General features: G+C 45.4%; 1 protein-coding gene across 1 annotated transcript in view; it reads right to left on the reverse strand.

Annotated features, from left to right (window-relative positions):
- RSPH3 (radial spoke head 3) overlaps positions 1-10,826 on the reverse strand; it is a 135,133-nt gene extending 124,307 nt beyond the window's left edge. The window contains exon 1 of the mRNA XM_086927327.1: positions 10,551-10,826. Coding sequence (XP_086783453.1) covers positions 10,551-10,669 — 119 coding nt within the window. The 5' untranslated portion in view covers positions 10,670-10,826. The remainder of the gene's footprint in view (positions 1-10,550) is intronic.
- Between the last annotated feature and the right edge of the window lie 8,224 nt (positions 10,827-19,050).

Consider the following 19,050-nt stretch of genomic DNA (forward strand, 5'->3'; position numbering starts at 1 on the left):
GGCGTCCAGCCACAGGCCGGGCAGCGGCGTTTACCCTTGAAGCACCCTGGAAAGACCGAGCGACAGGTGCAAGAATGGGTCTGCATGGCGCGCAGCACCGCTGAGGTATAGGTGATTATCTTCCCCCTCGCCGGGCCGAGCCGGAGTCCACCGTCGCCCCGGCGCCTCCGGGACGCTGACGGGCGCAGACGGGCAGGACTCCGGCACGACTCAGGCTAAGCGAAGGCGTCTACCTGCGCGTCACGCTGCGCGTGAAGGAGCGACTTTAAGTAGACTCTCCAGTGAGCCCTTGGCGCGCGAGTCCGCTTAAAGATGGCGGCCGCCGCCGAATCCCAATCCCCAAACCAAGATGGCACCCGAAGTAGATGCCCAGGACCCGGACCCACCAAAGTGGTGGTGCTTTTAGGCACAGAGGTGCACTTTTTAAATGCAGTGAGGGGAGGGGGCGCAGGCTGGAGACAGCCAAATCTAAAAGCAAGGGTAAGTCAAACAAAAGCAGTAACACAAATAGAAAACGCAGGGAAGTTAAAAACGCACAGCGCTAGTCCAGCGCGCTCGCAGCAATGTGGCAGATGTAGAGGACCACCTCCAAAACAAAGACCGCCTTAAGTAGACTCTCCAGTGAGCCCTTGGCGCGCGAGTCCGCTTAAAGATGGCGGCCGCCGCCGAATCCCAATCCCCAAACCAAGATGGCGCCCGAAGTAGATGCCCAGGACCCGGACCCACCAAAGTGGTGGTGCTTTTAGGCACAGAGGTGCACTTTTTAAATGCAGTGAGGGGAGGGGGCGCAGGCTGGAGACAGCCAAATCTAAAAGCAAGGGTAAGTCAAACAAAAGCAGTAACACAAATAGAAAACGCAGGGAAGTTAAAAACGCACAGGGCTAGTCCAGCGCGCTCGCAGCAATGTGGCAGATGTAGATGTTTTAGCATGGAGGGTGCTGTGAGGTAGCTTTCCTGTGCGATAACTATAAAGGCCATCCTGCTGGAAAATCAAACATTGTATGAGCCATGAGAAGTAGGCTGATATTGAACGTTTCATAAATGTTTCGTTTTGATTAGTTCCTTCTCTGTGGGAACCACCGGGGTGGATATTTTGTTAAATTTCATCTTTTAATTGTGTATTACTGACTTTAGCCAGTCAGACTAGCCCCTGTCCACCCATGGAGGTGGGCCTACCTCTCCTGCTCTTAAGACCCCAATCTTCTTTTATTCCTGATCATAGATTTAATCTCTTGAGCAAGCACATTTCTCATTTCCTTGATTGGAACCTTCATTCAATTTCATTACACACCTTACAATGCAGTTGTCACAATGGAGACAAACCATTTCTCTAGGCCAACCTCCTTTAAGTAGGTCTATAACCTGTTGCAAAACCTGGTTATTCTTCACATCTTCCATTCCATTCTCCCTCTGAAGAAACCTTCAATTCAGGAATATCTTAAGAGGCCACCAAGCAATCTTTAAAGTTTTGATCCATCAAATCAGATAACTTTACATCACTGTCATCGTCTCCTTTGCATGAAAACCATGAAAGAAAATCAGCTCGTCTGTTCCTGCCACCCGGGATGTGGGGCATATCGAATAGGAACTGCATCAATTTAGTGGAAACTTGTAAAATCCTAGGTGTACAACACCTGCTTCCAGCCCCACCCAGAATGTAGACTAGACACTTGTGGTCAATGTGCAGCTTAAACCGTCTCCCCCCACATATGTGTGGAATGTTTCGATGGCCCACCAATAGGCCAACAGTTCTTTTTCTATAACAGAGTACTGCAACTCTGTCTCCCACAGTACTCTTAGATACAAAATCTACTGTGTATTCGCTTTCACCATCCCTCTGTGTGAAAATAGCACCTAACCCTACCTTGATGGCATACACTGTGATGCAACAAGGCAGAATTCTTTTTTTTTGTTTATTGATTTTTATTTAACAGTTCACAGCAGTGCACATGATTCTGTATTTTTTAAGATTACAGAAGAGAGAATAAACAAATGATCAGCAATAAAAGAACAACATCGTTATCTACAGTGTAGATGCTGAAAAGAAACGACAACCATTTGCCAATCAGTACAACGTAATCTGCATCACAATTATGAGATACTCTGAATTAGCATTGTACACCAAAATGGCCCACATCATCTCGCCCCTACATGAGTGGCATAATTCAGTACAATAACTCTAATAATCATTTGTCTCGTCCACATCTCTTGCCAACAGCTATTGTTTATACAGACCCCATAAGCTTTTTGGGCAGCTCTGTGGGGGTATTAGCTCACTATATATTTCAGACTGTGTATTACAGAATATCATGTCTTGTTCCCATTCAGACTTTGAGGGAGAAGGCCTGCGTGCCCAGCGCAAGGCTTTTTGCCACTTTGCAAAGAGCGAACCCAAACCAATGAGTTTCCTAACATCTTTGTTAAGGGGCTTTGTATATCCTAATAGGGCCAGCAGGGGGTCAGGAGAAAGTGGAGTTCCTACCATTTCCACAACTCCAGAAATATTTGATTCCAGAAGGCAGCAATCTGGGGACAGGACCATGCCAAATGGAAAAAATCTGCACCACCTGTACCACAGTGCTCACAGCATTCCGAGTCTTTCAACCCATATCTGTGGAGCCGTTCCGGAGTGTAATATACCCTTTTAAGAAACTTGAAGGGGATCAATCTGTGTCTGCTGTTTAATGACACTTTTTGGGTGAGCTCACAACAGTACCTCCATTTACTATTGTCTTGTAGTTCCTATATTACCTATACAGGATCTGCACGTTTGGATAACATAAACTGTGGGATTGGTGGCAGACTGATTCCGAGCACCCCCACCGGATATGTTAGCTTGTCTGCATTAGCTTGCTCACAGTGCCACTATTATCTTCTCTTATCGGGGACAGAATAGTTTCTGGCAACCTTTGAACATGACAACCCTGATCCCTCAGAATCGTGGAAACAATATACTACCTTTCGCTCAGTCACTCGTGCTCACTTAGCTGGGTTCAGAGATACACAGAATAAATAGTCTGGGCGTTTCATTGAGACTTTATTGAACAGTTGTTATTCTAATGTAGAATAAATGAGCTGTAACCACCATTAGACAGTAGCAGAGATATACGATTAGCAGTGCTATGAAAGTAAAGGGGTGGGAAAGTTCTACCATTTTTGCAATAATCATTTATACATACAAGTATATGAAACACATGATAAAAGTGCGTACTCCTATGATGCCTCCCTAACAAGATGTACCTAACTTTACCTTGCATCTATGTAGGTGTTATGCCAAGAATCCCTCTAGGATCTAATAAACTCCATTACCTGAGAATGAGAGAATATGGGACCCCGTCTTGGTCTTGAGTTGGACACCCCGCGAGGGATGTTAGATCACTGCGAGCTGGAGTGTCTGCATGCAGGAACATCAGCGTCTCTGGTCAGTGTGGCAGTCGGGAAGGCCCGGTCTCCTCTGTCTTTCTAAGCGAGACATGATGTATATATACCTACAGGTCTCCCCAAGTGTCCTACCTTGCTGTGTTACTGTGTCGGTCTAAAGGATGAGGTCGGGCCTGAACTTTATACAGAGATATTATACAGGAGATGTTCGTCCTGCTGTGCTTCTAAGAAGCCTCATGCATAACGTATGAGTTTCGAACTAGGGAAAATCCAGCGTTATGAATACAGAGTCGTATCTAGGTAAAAGGTCAGTCCCTATGAACCGTTATGCATGTAAAATAGTGAAAGATATAGGTGAAAGATTGCAGTGTTACATGTGCCTATACAGGGTACCTATATGGAATATAACACTATCATCTATAGGAGCACCCAAGTCGAGCTGCCACTGTGCTCTGGGCGGAAAGTAATTTGTAAGACTATTCTCCTGCAACATTGTGAGAGGGCCCAACCCAACCCCGGGTTACACCTACCCCTCCGGATGACATTGTTCAATCCAACAACCAACAGCAGAGTGGGCCCCAGATATGGAACGCCAACAACAGGCAAAACGGGAAGATAACCCCGCCCCCATTCCATGTGTTTACACAGGGGAAGAGCCACTGGTGTAATGCGGGGGTAGAAGGCGGAGCTGACCCCGGAAGAACCAGCAAGCCACAAGAGAAAAAGCACTGTACGGAGAAAGGAGAGGAGGCGAGTCGGAAGGAAGGAGAGCACGAGAGAGGAGCAGATCGGGTGGAAGACTCAGAAGGCGGAACCAGAGACGAGGACGCCGAAATCGAGGAGGACGATGAGCGGTAGTATCCTCCGGAGGATGCAGGAGAGCAGCTGCAACTCAGGAGAGTTGCGGCGGAAACAGTGAGTGACAACTGGAGGGGTGAGCATGGAGAGGGGACCATGGGTAGCGGGAAGGGACAGAGGGTAGCAGGAGGGGAACGAGAGGACAATCATGGGCACTGTGCATGAAACGCTGGTCACCCACGTAACACTCTTTCCCTTAGACCCCAGGGTACACTGCCTTGAGACCCACAACAGAGGGGCTGACGCACATCCCTATTGTCAGAAAAGGGGAGCTGCTGATTCAGGAAGCAGGATCCCTAACTGTCATATCAGGCTTACCTGTGAAGAAGCATTCCAGGTTTTGTCCTTCCTATATATATTTTTTTGTTCTTTCTTGTGTTTCCTTTCCTTCCGTTTTGAAATATTCCACTTTCTTCTTTAATTTGACTTGCGACACTGGACGGGTGAGGTGAAGAGTGCACTTTTCTCTGAACCCCATCAAAAACACTGACTGACCGCTTCTTTCTCTCTCTAACCTCGAGCCTCCGAGGAAGACCACTGACGAGAGGGAGTGAAGAAGAGACGGAGAATGCAAGACCAGTGAAGCCAGAGAAGGAAAACCTGAGGGACGGAGAAACACACACGCCACCTATATCTGGACACTTCAATAACATTAATAAACCGTCACCATTAAGAAGTACATACAGCCTCTGGGTCTGTTTATCCGGCCTGGGCTCCCACAGACATGTTGTATATATATTAGAGATCTACTTATACTGAGCGGGAAGGAGGTAGGTGAAAGAAGGAAGAGCGGGAGGCTCCAGATACTCGTCTCCCAGCAGGGCCCGCATGGTGTGTTGTGCCCTAAAATAATGAAATTGTTTGAGAGTTTTAGCACATTGCCCGCCGGCGGCAACTTTGTTCCAATTGCGGACTCTGCCTTCAGAGAAAAAATCTCCCATATTATAGATTTGAATGCCCCTGAGAGATTGAATCACTGCAGCCTCCCCACTCAGCGGGAACAATTGACACCAGCCCAGTGGGAGCAGCGGGGAGTATAGTAGAACACCTGCTTGTCTTTTGAATAACTCATGCCAAGCATGAACTGTCGAGTTAATAGAGTCAAGAACTCCTTAGTGTCTATTGGGGGGCTGGGTGAGTTGCCTGGGGAGCGGAGATGGGATGACAGCTATCCTCTCTATGTGGAGGTGTGGGAGAGTGTGTGGGCCAAGGCACCATGAGTAGGCATTTGAGCTCAGAGCTGCTCCGTTATATAATTTGAGATCCAGGGCACCCAGTCCACCCATAGAATATGGAAGTGTAAGCGTGTCATCTAGGCCCGGGGCGATTTCCGTGCACATGGCAGTCTGACCATCAAGGCCTTGAACCTTTTAAAGATGTATTCCGGGAATACCACAGGAATGTTGTTAAAGAGAAATTATAATCTACAGTACAATAATTTTCATCAGAGAGATGCGACCCACGAGAGAGAGAGGCAACCTGATCCATTTCTCACTATCTTCCTTTACTTTGGTTATCGCTTTTCCGTAATTATCATGCAGTACTAACTCCGAGTCAGTGTGCAGCTGTATACCCAAGTATCTCACGGAGTCGGTGATCCACTGCAGTGGGAATTCTAAATAGAAAGGAACCATCGTAGGTGTCAGTGGAAAAATTATAGATTTACTCCAATTTATTTTTAACACTGAGACGCCGCCAAATCTTATCACCTCCCGAATCAGAGGGGGGAGGTTGATGGCAGGGTTGTAATTTGGAAAACTAATTCCCAGGTGCCCATGATACTCCCTGAAAGAGCATGCCAGAGGCCCGGCCACGATGGTGCATAGTAACGGGGATATGGGGCAGCCGTGCCTAGTGCCCGGAGATATTGAAAATGGAAATGTAACATGATTTCCAGTTCTAACCTTAGCTATTGGCTGGTTGTTTAGTTCGGAGACCAATCTGAAGAATATCTCCCCCAAGCCCATTCTGCGTAGCACTGCCATCATGAAAGCACACTCAACTGAGTCAAACGCCTTCTCTGCATCTAAAACGACGGCAGCGGCTTTGACTTCGGGTTTGACTTAGCGGCCTAATCAGGTATTCCCTATGGGAGTTAGATAGCCATGGCAGGACGACATGTTCTGGGTAATCCAGCACAGCCAACTCATTAACTGTGATATGTGAGCTATACAAATCTTTGTAATACTTACTGAATTTATTCGCAATATCAGAAGGGTCCATTAAGTAAAGTGCCATCATCGTCTAACAGAACTGAAATACCCTTTGTCTCCCTTTGGCGTTGAGATAGTGCCACCAGTACTGCTCCTGGTCTGTCACCCTCGCCATAGGATTTAGCAACTGCATACTTCCCCATGTGCTGAACTTCATTGTCACCCTCCTCGCTCTACTCTTTCAATGTTTTTTTATTAGCGTCCGCTACCTGGGGATAACCAAACCCTAGGGGCTCCGACTCCAGTGCACCCCGTTTTTTTTCCAAGGCTGAAAGTTTGCACCTAGTAGAACAGAGGACACCCGGTGTTTACTGATCGCAACACCCCTAATGTACAAATAGAATGCCTCCCAGACTGTGGCAAAGTTGTCAACTGAGTCTTTTATAATGTAAAATCAAATCAATGATAGCCATGGCTAGCTCAGCCTTAAACACCTAGTCAAGTAGTGAATACAGGGGAAACGTCCATCTGAATGGAGCAACAGTGTGCAGAAGAACATCAACCTCTAGAATGATTGGAGAGTGATCTGAAAAAGTGTGAGGCAATACCCTGCACTCATGGACCAGAGGGAGAAGCAATCCAACCAGAAGCACGTAGTCGATTCTAGTGTGTATATCGTGAGGGGCAGAGTAATGCGTGAACCCGTCAGCCTTTGGATGCCTTGCCCTCCATATGTCAACCTGGCCCAACCGAATTGTAGTGTCAGAGATAGCCTTGGCAGCTGCCAAGTGGTGTCGCACTAGGCCACCAGATTAGTAGAGGGTTCAGATTGCAGTTCAGGTCACCACCCCATAATTGAGGTAACATAGGATAGTTTGAAGTCTGAGCTAGGGGGGTCTTGAAAATAGTGGATCGTCATAGTTCAAACCATAGATGTTTACGACTTGGATGTCCAAACCCTTTCCCTGACACCTGGAAATTTCCTGTCTACCATTGGGATCCGTCATCAACTCAACTAGAGAGCTCCCCAATCTAGGATTAATCCACGTCAGAACCCCCCTGGCATGAGAGGTGAACCCCGCCGCTTGGAATGTGCCTTGAAGCCTCCTGTTATTAAGCATGCTATTGTTGGGGGCTAAGTGTGTCTCCTGCAGTAAAGCAATGTCAACCACATGACGCTTAAGATAGGCCAGTATTTTACGTAGCTTTCTGAAGTCGTTCAATCCCTTGACATGCCAAGTAATGAACCGGACTTTGCACAGATTAACTATGTGGTGTGTCTCCTAGCATCTGTTGCTGTCTACACATTCTGTCGCTTGCAAACGATTATATGTAAAGTTCTCCGCTGATCCTAACGCATCGTACATGTGCACACATGCTGTGAATACAAAACAAAACCCCTCACACAATGCCTTTCCCAACAGAGCATATGCGACCTGTAATCCACCCACCCACCCATAGCAAGCCTGAACATTCGCTATGATATCAGAGATTAAACATAAGACATAAAGGTCATTAGACCCTCCCGGGGGTAACCCGCGGATGTAGCCAGACATAGCATCTAACAACAAACATGACCCAGCCATCGAGCAAGGAGTGATTTAACAATCCGGGGGGGGGCGTCTGTTCAAGACAATGACAAAAATAGACCGAATTAAGTGGAAGTTTAAATAACCCCCCCGTCTGTGAGAATCACTGATTAGGCCCAGCCGCTTGGTCTAGAGAGGACTTAAACTGTAGGCCAAATGGTGGACATAACATACTGATCATCTATGTAATGCAGAAATCTGAAAAAGAAAGGGGTTAGAAGGCCAAGTCCAAATACAATAAAGCCAAAATACAAAGCTAGTCATTATCATCTAAATTTCCACTCTAGCCCGCAGCCCCCTCTCCAGTGCACGAGGCCTTCTTATTTGGCTCCCCCACCCTCCATTCTTTAAGGGCCTTTTGAAGAGACTTAGAGTCTGAAAAAATCTTTGCCGACCCGTTTACCACAACCTTCCGTCTCGCTGGTTACAGCATGGCATATTCAATGCGCTGTTCTCTCAGTTTTCATTTCATTGGGACAAATTGCCTTCCAGCTTATTGGACCTTAAGAGTAAAGTTGGAAATAGCGAGAGTGCGGAACCTTCATATCTCAATTCTCCCAGTTGTCTGGCCTTTTTAAGAGCAAGGTCTCTATCCCTGTAGTTCAGTAGCTTAGCGATGATGGGACATTGAGGGGGCACCCGGGGAATGCAGTTTTATTTATTTTTATTCTGTTGATTTTATGAATCAAAATACAAGCAAACTTTAATTCTGTCTGATCATAAGCAATTAACAATTATGTTAAAAACATCCTTACATTTCCCTTTACATCTTCAACATGAAAACAGGCATTGGCCCAAGAGTTTCATCAATACATATCCTGAGTGTGATGGAAAAAAAAAGTATGTAGTATATTTGGGCAAACATTAAAGAAAAGGATAATAAGCACATTTGAAACAGCAATATTTTAAAATGATCTCAGACGGAGGGTGCAGAAAAGTACTAAGGTACTGAAAAGGGTTTGTTTCAAAACACTCAGATCTCTCTCATCATGTGATTAGTGTGCCTTGAAATGGTTGCCTGTTTCTGTTTATTGTTGGGTGCCCTGAACCTGTCAGCGAGTTTGAAGTTCAAATGAAAATGAATTTTCAGTTTGTGTATCAATCTTTTTATTTTGTTCCTTGTTTCAGAAGCTCAGAATTGTAGGATACTCAAATAGCCAATGTGTTTCGTCCGACACATTGGACTTCTTCAGGGAAAGTGCAGCGTGGTCAGGGTCAAGATTAGTGGTATAAATCTGTATGCCAGACCATAATTCATAATGCGTATATCAAGCTTTGCTTCTACCATATCCTATACAAAGGTAACTTGCATCTTAAGATTTGTATATATGGATATAGAATTCACATATCCACCAATCATTTATTGCGAGAGGTTCCAAGTGTATCAAACATAGGGGCACTAATCAGACTCCACAGGCGGCATCAAAATTGGTGCTCAAAGAGCCAGCAATGCAATCAGTACTAACCAATAAGCCTGTTGCAGACCTTGACCCTGACCACGCTGCACCTTGCCCTTCAGAAGTCCATTGTGTTGGACAAAACGCATTGGCTGTTTGAGTGTCATACAAGTCTGAGCTTCTGAAACGAGGAACAAAATAAAAAGAAGATTGATACACAAACCGGAAATTCATTTGTATTTGAACATTGGACTTTATATAGAAATGCTGTATGGTGCACCTTATTATGTTTATTTATCCATTTGCTTAAAAGCGCTTGGTTACACCATTGGTGTGTCCCCGCGCTAGAATGACATGTGGTCATGTTTAAATAGTCCTTTTTTGGACTACACCTTTACAGCAGGTGTTGATATTGTGTGCATATTACTGATATGTTTTCCTGTTAAAGTCTAGGGGATCTACAAATAAGATGAGTTTTGCCTGGGGTCCGCTGTCATATATAGGTTGTAACTGTCAGCATGTTTGTACTGTCAATCCCCAAAAAAATTCAAAGCACCCAGTGTGACCAGCGACGAAAGTGATACTTGCCACAAAGGTTAATATGCCTTTAGGAAGTTACAAAGCAAAGAAGGTTTGCTCCACTTGCCTCCCCTATTCCGACACTACCATAAAACAGGAGTGCCACTTTCTGTTACAAGCATGGAACTTGACTCAATCGTCCTCCTCCTCTTCCATGATAGATTAAAAAAACAATCCACAGTGGTTGCCAATGGCCAATACTAGCATTTCACCTGTGTTCTTCCCACATGCAAAGCAAGGCGCTTCGCCCCAGGAGGCGCTCTTCTACCTCACCTCCGAGAAACACGAGTACTGCCACCATTTCCACAGTTTCATTCCATCCCAAAACAGAAACCCCCTTCCCAGAAACAAAACAAAAATTGTTTGCATATCGTTCAGGACAAAAAGGTAATATCTAATTTGAGCTAAACAGATTTCCTCTATAAGGAAGGCCGTGGTGAGGCTAGAAGTGTTAAATAACGTTAATACAAACAAGAACAGATATACGACTGAAGTTCTCCTCAACAAACACAGATAGGCCCCTCCACAATGCCCCCTCGCCCCCACACACACGTCAAAGTCAACCCAGCAACTATGAGGGCCCCAACACTCACGTGGTCAGTGGGATGCCACGGTACTTGCTGCGGTTTGGCAGCACTCGGGGTCGGCTGCAGAAGGTGTAGGTCCCGCTGCCAGACGTAACTTCCTTTTGGGTCTGAAGTACCGACGTCATGATGATGCGGAATGGCGGGGTGCAGGAGGAAGTACGGGGGTGCCGGGAGCGACGGGGGCTGTGTCCGCGCACTGCTTACCCCTGCGCTTTGGCTCGAGGGGGTACTGCCTGCGCGCGCAGATCAGCTGTGGCCTCTGAGCGTCTCGTGCTCTGCGGTTGCCAAGTTACAGAGTTCGTTCCTTGACAACCGTCTCCAATGTAAACTAATCCTACATCGGAGACCGGCACTTTCGACTCCACCCACGTTCACCCTTGGTAGTCAGTCATCAGTGGCAGCGGTCTCCATGGCGAAATGTATGCTCGCCTCGGAAATTTCACATTTGCCTACTTGAGAGAGTTGAGTAGCGCCCATGCCAACTAACCATAAACAGGTTGGAAATAGTGCCTAAAAAGCCAGAACGCCAGGCTTTCCAATAAACCAGGTTCGAGTCCAGGCTCAGCTCAACATCCTGTGATTCTGGGCAAATCGCTTAATACCCTAAGGCCTCAAAAAATAGTTTTTTTCAAATGTAGGATAGTAAATGCAACAAGCATTTGCAATGCAAAAGGTCTCGCAATTGTACATTTTTCATCCATTGGTATTGTAAATGACAACGTCTTTTATTCATGGGTTTAAAAAAATTGGAATAATGAAAGCATTGTCATTGTAGTGATGAACATAAGTACACACGCACGAACTGCCGTTAACATGAAGTGTTTATTTATATGAACAGAGCTTGCGGGGAGGGAACAGGTGATCGACAGGGAAGAAGGATGAAGCTGTCAGTGCCGGCTGTGGCGCTGACGTCACTTATATACAATGTGACGGCGCACAGCTGCGCGAGCCATGTGGCCAATAGCCTGAGGGCAAACCATAAACAACTAGTCCTACAACATCTCCCTTTCTAAAGGAAGTATTAACTCACATCATACTCTTTGTACATACTGGGCAACTTTGCAATCCTGCCCGACCTGGTACATGTCCCCTGCCACCCTCCGAGTATGCAGCCTTCATCGGAAGATACTGCGGTCCCAGAGGAAGGAACATAACTGCATACATTGTCACTGGCATCAACTTGGTCAATGTCTTCTTCGTCACTTACTGGTTCATTAATAACATCGCCCATATCACAGTAACTGTACCCCATTCTGCTTTCACCACCACCCTGACAGTCACCCTTAGAACTAGTCAAACAACAAGCGGGGTTGCTGAACTGTTCCTGGTAGGAAAGAAGAAAAGAAGATTGGCTGTACCGAAGGGGTATATTAACACCCTTGGGCATCCATTAGGTTGGACATGTTTGCCTCACACACCCCAAGGGATGTCATGCTTCATCATCGGCGGTTGCTCCTCGTCGGGGAGGCGGTGCAATCCCCGACGGGCTCACCTCAAAGAGGGGCTCTTTAGCGGAGATCTTTTTGTCCAGCTGCCTGTTGATGAAGTGTGGGTATGTGGGCCAGGGCAATAGTATCCTAAAGATGAAAAAGGTAAGGTTTAAAATATAGTAGAGGGTCCCGGAAACAACTTTATTCTGGAGGTCCTCCTACTATTATTAAAAAAAGGGTTTAGTTTAGTTTGTGAGGTCACGGAGAGTTACGTGCCGTGTTTCAAACTAGACTAATGTGATGGTCGGTCAACATGTTTCTCGCTTGGGTTCTTCCCGCGATTCTTCAGGACCTGGTGAAAGTGTGGGTGGGGGTTAAAAACAGGGACATGCTGGTGTCATGAGCCTTGTGTGTTTTACCTCAGGGGAATCCTATGCCTAAAGGTCTTGGAATACTCGCCACCTGAGTTATCGGCGGGTCGGTACAACAGAAGTTGCCTATAGTTCAGGCTCAAGTTATCCGTGTCCGTGTTGAGTCACCTACCCATCACCGCCGAGCTCGGTGATGGGTAGGTGACTCAACACGGACACGGATAGGCAACTTCTGTTGTACCGACCCGCCGACACAAGGCTCATGACACCAGCATGTCCCTGTTTTTAACCCCCACCCACACTTTCACCAGGTCCTGAAGAATCGCGGGAAGAACCCAAGCGAGAAACATGTTGACCGACCATCACATTAGTCTAGTTTGAAACACGGCACGTAACTCTCCGTGACCTCACAAACTAAACTAAACCCTTTTTTTAATAATAGTAGGAGGACCTCCAGAATAAAGTTGTTTCCGGGACCCTCTACTATATTTTAAACCTTACCTTTTTTATCTTTAGGATACTATTGCCCTGGCCCACATACCCACACTTCATCAACAGGCAGCTGGACAAAAAGATCTCCGCTAAAGAGCCCCTCTTTGAGGTGAGCCCGTCGGGGATTGCACCGCCTCCCCGACGAGGAGCAACCGCCGATGATGAAGCATGACATCCCTTGGGGTGTGTGAGGCAAACATGTCCAACCTAATGGATGCCCAAGGGTGTTAATATACCCCTTCGGTACAGCCAATCTTCTTTTCTTCTTTCCTACCAGGAACAGTTCAGCAACCCCGCTTGTTGTTTGAGTACTCTACACACGGGCACACGCTGTAACTGGACCTTCCACCTCATTTTTGAGGTGGTAATTGGTGCCCGTTCGATCCATTGATCACACTCCCTCTTTTTTGACGACGACCCTTAGAACTAGACCTGACTGCATTGGAGTTAGGTATACATTCTTCATCGCCATTTAACGTATTTAACCAGGAGTACTCCTCATTGTAGCCTCTTTCATCAACTTGATTACTACGCCACACATCAGCCTGCTGTTTGTTAACTTTGATTACATCACTTCTATTTCGCCACCCCGCATATTTAAGGCAAACAGCACTTTCTGAGACTTCCACTACTTCTTCAGGGGCAATGTACCTGGACTCGCCCTTGACCTGATGACCTGGCTTGGTGGCTAACGCCCAATCTCCTTTAAGGAATTCTTTGTTAATAGCCCTATGCACCTTGTCATGATATTGTTTACTCTTCACTTGCTTGACATTCAGTTATTCTTTTCTTAACATGCAATTGTTCATCATCTATAATGATGGAGGGAGGCAATTCGTTCCCTGACAACAGAAATTTGGGGGTAATGTCGTGGTCGCATCTCCTTCCCCTCAACAAAAAGAACAGTGAAAAACCTGTGACAGAGTTTTGTGTTATGTTATAAGTAAACACCCTTTCTCTTATGAAGTCTTTCACTGGTAGGTTTGATGCCAGGGCAAGTTGTATTCCTTCCTTGAGAAACCTGTTGACTCGTTCAATTTGTCCATTAGATTTTGGAGAATACAAGGGAGTTTTCTCCTGGGTAATCCCATGTGATTTGAAAAAATCTGTAATTTTGCTTGACGTAAGTTGTTTACCATTGTCTACTCTGAAACAATAATACATGGACTACCTTCTATGTCAAAACACATGCGTAGGAAATCAATGACTGTGTCAGAATCTATAGTGCTAACAAATTTGTGGTATATCCACTTCGAGTAGTAGTCACTGGCAGCAATTATGAATTTAGCGTCCTGTCCAAGCCGTTGGAACGGTCCTGCCATGTCAATGGCCATCTTAAACCATGCTGAATTCGGGATGGAAACTAACTGCATCTCATGAGTCCTCAATTTCCAATGTTTGTCTGATTTTGTGCAGGCAGCACACTTTTCTACAAATAAGTTCACATCAAGGTCCATGCCGGACCACCAGTAATGTTCTTTGAGGCGTCTTTTAGTCATGGTAGCTCCCAAATGCGTTTTATGCGCCATGTCTATGATCCTGTTCCTAACACTGGTGGGGGTAACAAGCAAATCACCTCTTCTGATAACCCTTTCACAATATTCAATTCATTGGCCACTTGCACAAATGTTCTAAGATCAGATGAAAGATTACGTATGGGAGGCCATGAAGTTTACATATATTTCTTAACTTTAGACAAAATTACATCTTTACCCATGGCTTCTACCCATTCTTCGTTTGAAATGGTCATATTGCTCTGTTGTATAACATCTACATTAGACACCACACACTCTGTTTCTTCAATTATTTGATTATCTTGACCTTCTGTATGCAACCTGGAAAGAAAATACGCTCTGATGTTGCACCTGCCTGAAATATGTTTAATAGAAAAATTATATTCCTGTAGCCTGGCCAACAATCTCACCAACCTAGACGAAGCTCTCCCATTGTCCCTACCATATCCATCGATCAAATATATAAGGGGTTTGTGGTCTGTGATTAACTCAAATTATTTGCCCCAAATGTGTAACTGCATGAACCTTTTGTTTCTGCCTCCTTGGTACCACTGTTACAATAAAATGTCCTATGCATCAGCAGGTTAATTAAAAGGGGGCTGGTATCGGACGACGGCCGAGCCCTGCACCCACAGCCCGTGGGTGTTTAGCATCCTTAAAAAGGTAGGTCAGCCCCCCATGACAGACGGAGCCGGGGGCGCGCCGCCCCTGCCGGTGGAGCGGTTTAGCAGTCTATCGATTTCTGATTAGGACTTCTCGATGGCTGCCAGGCCTGGCATGTGCACGCTAGATTTCCCCTGAGATTGTACATGCTGCCCGGGGGTCGCTGCTACAGGCGTCTGTTAGAAGGGGCGATCCCAGAGGCCAGGTTATGTCTACCCAACTCCACCTTGACCCGCCTCTCCCACCAATAATGCCGAGCCTTACGAGAGATCTCCGCCAGGGAAGACCTCAAGTATTGAATCGTACACACGAGGACCACACCACACTTATGAACAGACACCACACCATGGGTTTTCGATATCAACTTCTTTATAATCACGTAAAAGAATTATCACTCTTATATACAACAATCGAGGGATCGCAAAAGTCTTGAGGCTTCAGGAAGGGGGTAGCGGGACAGTCTCAGTCTCATAGGCCAGTACGTTGCGTACCCTGCGCACAGCTCTCAATCCTCGAGCTGGGGGGTTACGGAAGATGGTAACCACACTGGTGATCCTACTCACTGGAGGACAACTGTTATATGATTGTTATTACTTTGTTCTCTCGTGCTTGCAAGCACGAGAGATCTCTGCCATGGTTCTGGAATTCAGACCTTCAGTTGCGAGGATTCCTCGAACGTCACTTTGGACGTTGGATTCCTCACGACTGGACGGCTCTGGTTGTGGGTGCATAACCTGAAATTACAACTTGAAATAAATACAAGTTTGGACCTACGCTAGTCTCTGACTACTACACTTAACATATTTGGCGACGATCAGGATTTTTCCGCACCCACCGCCAGTCAAGCCTTCAGGACTCACCAAGACTCGACCACTGTTCGTCTCCTGCTTCCTCAACGAACCAGCCTCCAGTCCAACTCCAGTCCAGGTCGTATACTTTTGGACACTTTCCCGTCCATCACCTGGCTCCCGGCGTGGATTTTTATCCTTTTTCCTGGCGCTGCTTGTTTCCGGCAGTTGCTGCCTCGCGCACAGTCACGCGCGCTACATTCTAACTTTTGCTCGCGCTGCTTCACGCGCGCTACGCTACGACATCAAGACAAGCCCACCGCCCTTGGAAAATCACGTCGTACCGTATCCTTGACGACGACGCTGGCGCCATTTTCCGCGGCTTTCCAAGCCTTCGCCTGTTATTACGGTGCAACATTAAGCACGTTTTGCCGTGTTTCATTTTATTTTCAACTACAGCGATAGGCACGCTTTACTGCCTACCATGTTTATTTGACCTCTTCATTTTAAGGTCATTTATTAACTACAGCGATAGGCACGCTTTACTGTCTACCATGTTTATTTGACCTCTTCATTTTAAAGTAATCTATCAACCACAGCGATAGGCACGCTTTACTGCCTACCATGTTTACTTGACTTTTTCTTTTTTAAGTCATTTATTAACAACAGCGATAGGCACGCTTTACTGCTTACCATGTTCATTTAACATTTCATCCTCATTACAAGTCTTCAAGTGACCACAGCGATAGGCACGCTTCACTGCCTACCATGTGTATTTGACCTTATTTTTCCATGCTTACTGTCATTTATTTACCATTGCTGTTGACATCCTCCATTGTCCATCTCATACTCTGCTATATCATATTTTTGTCTTTCTTATCTTATCTCACCATGGCTTCTTTTCAACAGTTCCAAACACCAGCTCCTTTTCTCCAAACTCCTGGAAAACCTACTCTTGCTTGGCGCAACTGGCTCAAAGGCTTTGAGAACTATTTGGTAGCCATCGATGCTACCAAATATGATCCTCCTCGCAAGGTTGCCATTCTTTATGGTTGTTTGGGAGTTGCCGCTCAACAAGTTTTTGAAAACCTACCCCATATTTCTTCTCCCGCTGGTGAGTCTGGTGACAACTGGGATGTTTACCAAGAAGCCATTGCTCGCCTCAATAAACAATATGACGATGAGCCCAGTATTGTATTAGAACGTCATAATTTTTTCAAACGTAAACAGAGCATTGATGAGAGCGTAGAAGACTATATCGCTCAACTCAGAATCCTAGCTTCTACTTGTGACTTTGGTGCTAACACAGATACCTCTATCAGAGATCAATTTATTTTTGCTTGTTTTTCCAAAAAAATCCAGGAACGTTTATTAAGTTGCAAAAACCCTTCTTTAACTGAAACAATTGATATCGCCAAGGGGATTGAACGCGCAACGTATTCCTCTAAGATTCTACAAGAAAGCATATCTCAACCTTCTGTTCATTTGGTCGAACAAGCTTCTGGTTTCACTTCCATTGACCTTGTTAACAATTCTTCAAGACAACTAAATAGGAAACCTCTTACTTGCTACAGATGCGGATCTAGGAGTCATCTTGGCAATTCTCCCATGTGTCCTGCTTCTGGCAAAAAATGCTCCTCCTGCAAGAAAATTGGTAATTTTCCTTCTGTTTGCAGGGGTCGCAAAAGATTCGCTAGAGTCAATAATATTGAAATTCAAGAAAATGTAGAGTCTTGTTCCACCAGACTCTATGATGTTATGTTGTCAATTGAATGTGATTCTCTTGAATTTACTAAAATTAAGAGTCCCTTGTGTGAATTGTTGATTGGTACAATTACAATCCAGGTCAAAGCTGATTCCGGTTCTCCCATCACTATTTTATCTGATCTTATCTTTTATGCTAATTGGAGTAAAGTTGTTCTTTCCAAGTCAGATCTCAATCTCAAGGCATTTGGCGAAAAGGACATCGATATGTTGTTTTTTTTTTATTCTAACATTGCTTGTCTAGGCAGATACACTTTCACCAAAGTTTATGTTGCTCTCAAAGGCAGGGATGTCGTAGGTTGGTTTGATTTAGCCAGAATGGGCTTGATACTCAAGCCTGGTTCTGACCAACCCATTGCCTTAGGCGACATTCCTCTTGACTATTATACTAGTCATGATTCTGGGAACTTCGAAATTTCAGATCTTTCCTTTCCCATAGTCAAAATAGACACCTTGTTGAGTTCTTTCCCAAACTTATTTAAAAATAAGGTTGGTACAGTGCTTGGTTTTAAGCATGAAATTCGACTTAAACCCAATGCTCAGCCGGTTGTCCACAAAGTTCATCCTCTTCCCTTGAGCGCTAGAGATGAACTTAAAAGCGTTCTGAAGAACCTTTGTGATGAAGGAATCATTGCCCCCTGTGACTCATCTGAATGGGTTTCCCCCATTGTCCTAGTTCGCAAGAAAACTGGAGAGGTGAGATTGTGTGCCGATTTACGTTCCCTAAATAATAATATCATCGTTGATTGCCACCCCTTCCTAAAATTCATGACCTATTGGCTAATTTGGGTGGGGCTAAATTCTTCTCCCTCCATGACCTTAGATCTGCTTATCACCAGATTCCTTTGTCCCTCAGATCTCAAGAGTTAACAACGTTTATCACTCCCTTTGGTGCTTTCAAGTACCTTAGACTTCCCTTTGGCTTGGCCTCTGCAGCCAGCATTTTCCAAAAACTAATGGACAATCTGTTTCAAGACATCCCTGGCGTGCAAGCGTATCAAGATGACATCTTGGTCTACACCAATGACTCTTTTCAGCATAATCACACTCTCAATACCGTTTTACAAGTCCTGGAAAAAGCCGGCATGACTGTTAGACACGACAAGTGTAAATTTGGTGTCCAAGAGTTAGATTACTTGGGTCACTCCCTTTCTCCCAATGGCATTAAACCCAAGTTCTCTTTAATTAAAGCCATTCGTGATGCCAAACCTCCCAAAGATCGTGACGCACTTCGCTCCTTCCTGGGCTTATCTGAATACTACGCCAGGTTCGTTCATGGTTACGCACAGATCGTTGAACCTTTGAGAACGCTCTTAAGAAAAGGTGTAAAATTCGTTTGGTCTCAAGACTTGCAAAAAGTTTTTGACCAAGTCAAGAAGATCATCGAAGACTCACCTGCTTTAAATCCTTTGTGCGACGGCTCCAAGTGTTTTATCACTGTAGATGCCAGCCTCACCGGTTTGGGTGCAGTTTTGGGACAATGG

Source organism: Lissotriton vulgaris, chromosome 6, assembly GCF_964263255.1.
Source record: "Lissotriton vulgaris chromosome 6, aLisVul1.2, whole genome shotgun sequence".
NCBI classification, from domain to species: Eukaryota; Metazoa; Chordata; class Amphibia; order Caudata; family Salamandridae; genus Lissotriton; species Lissotriton vulgaris.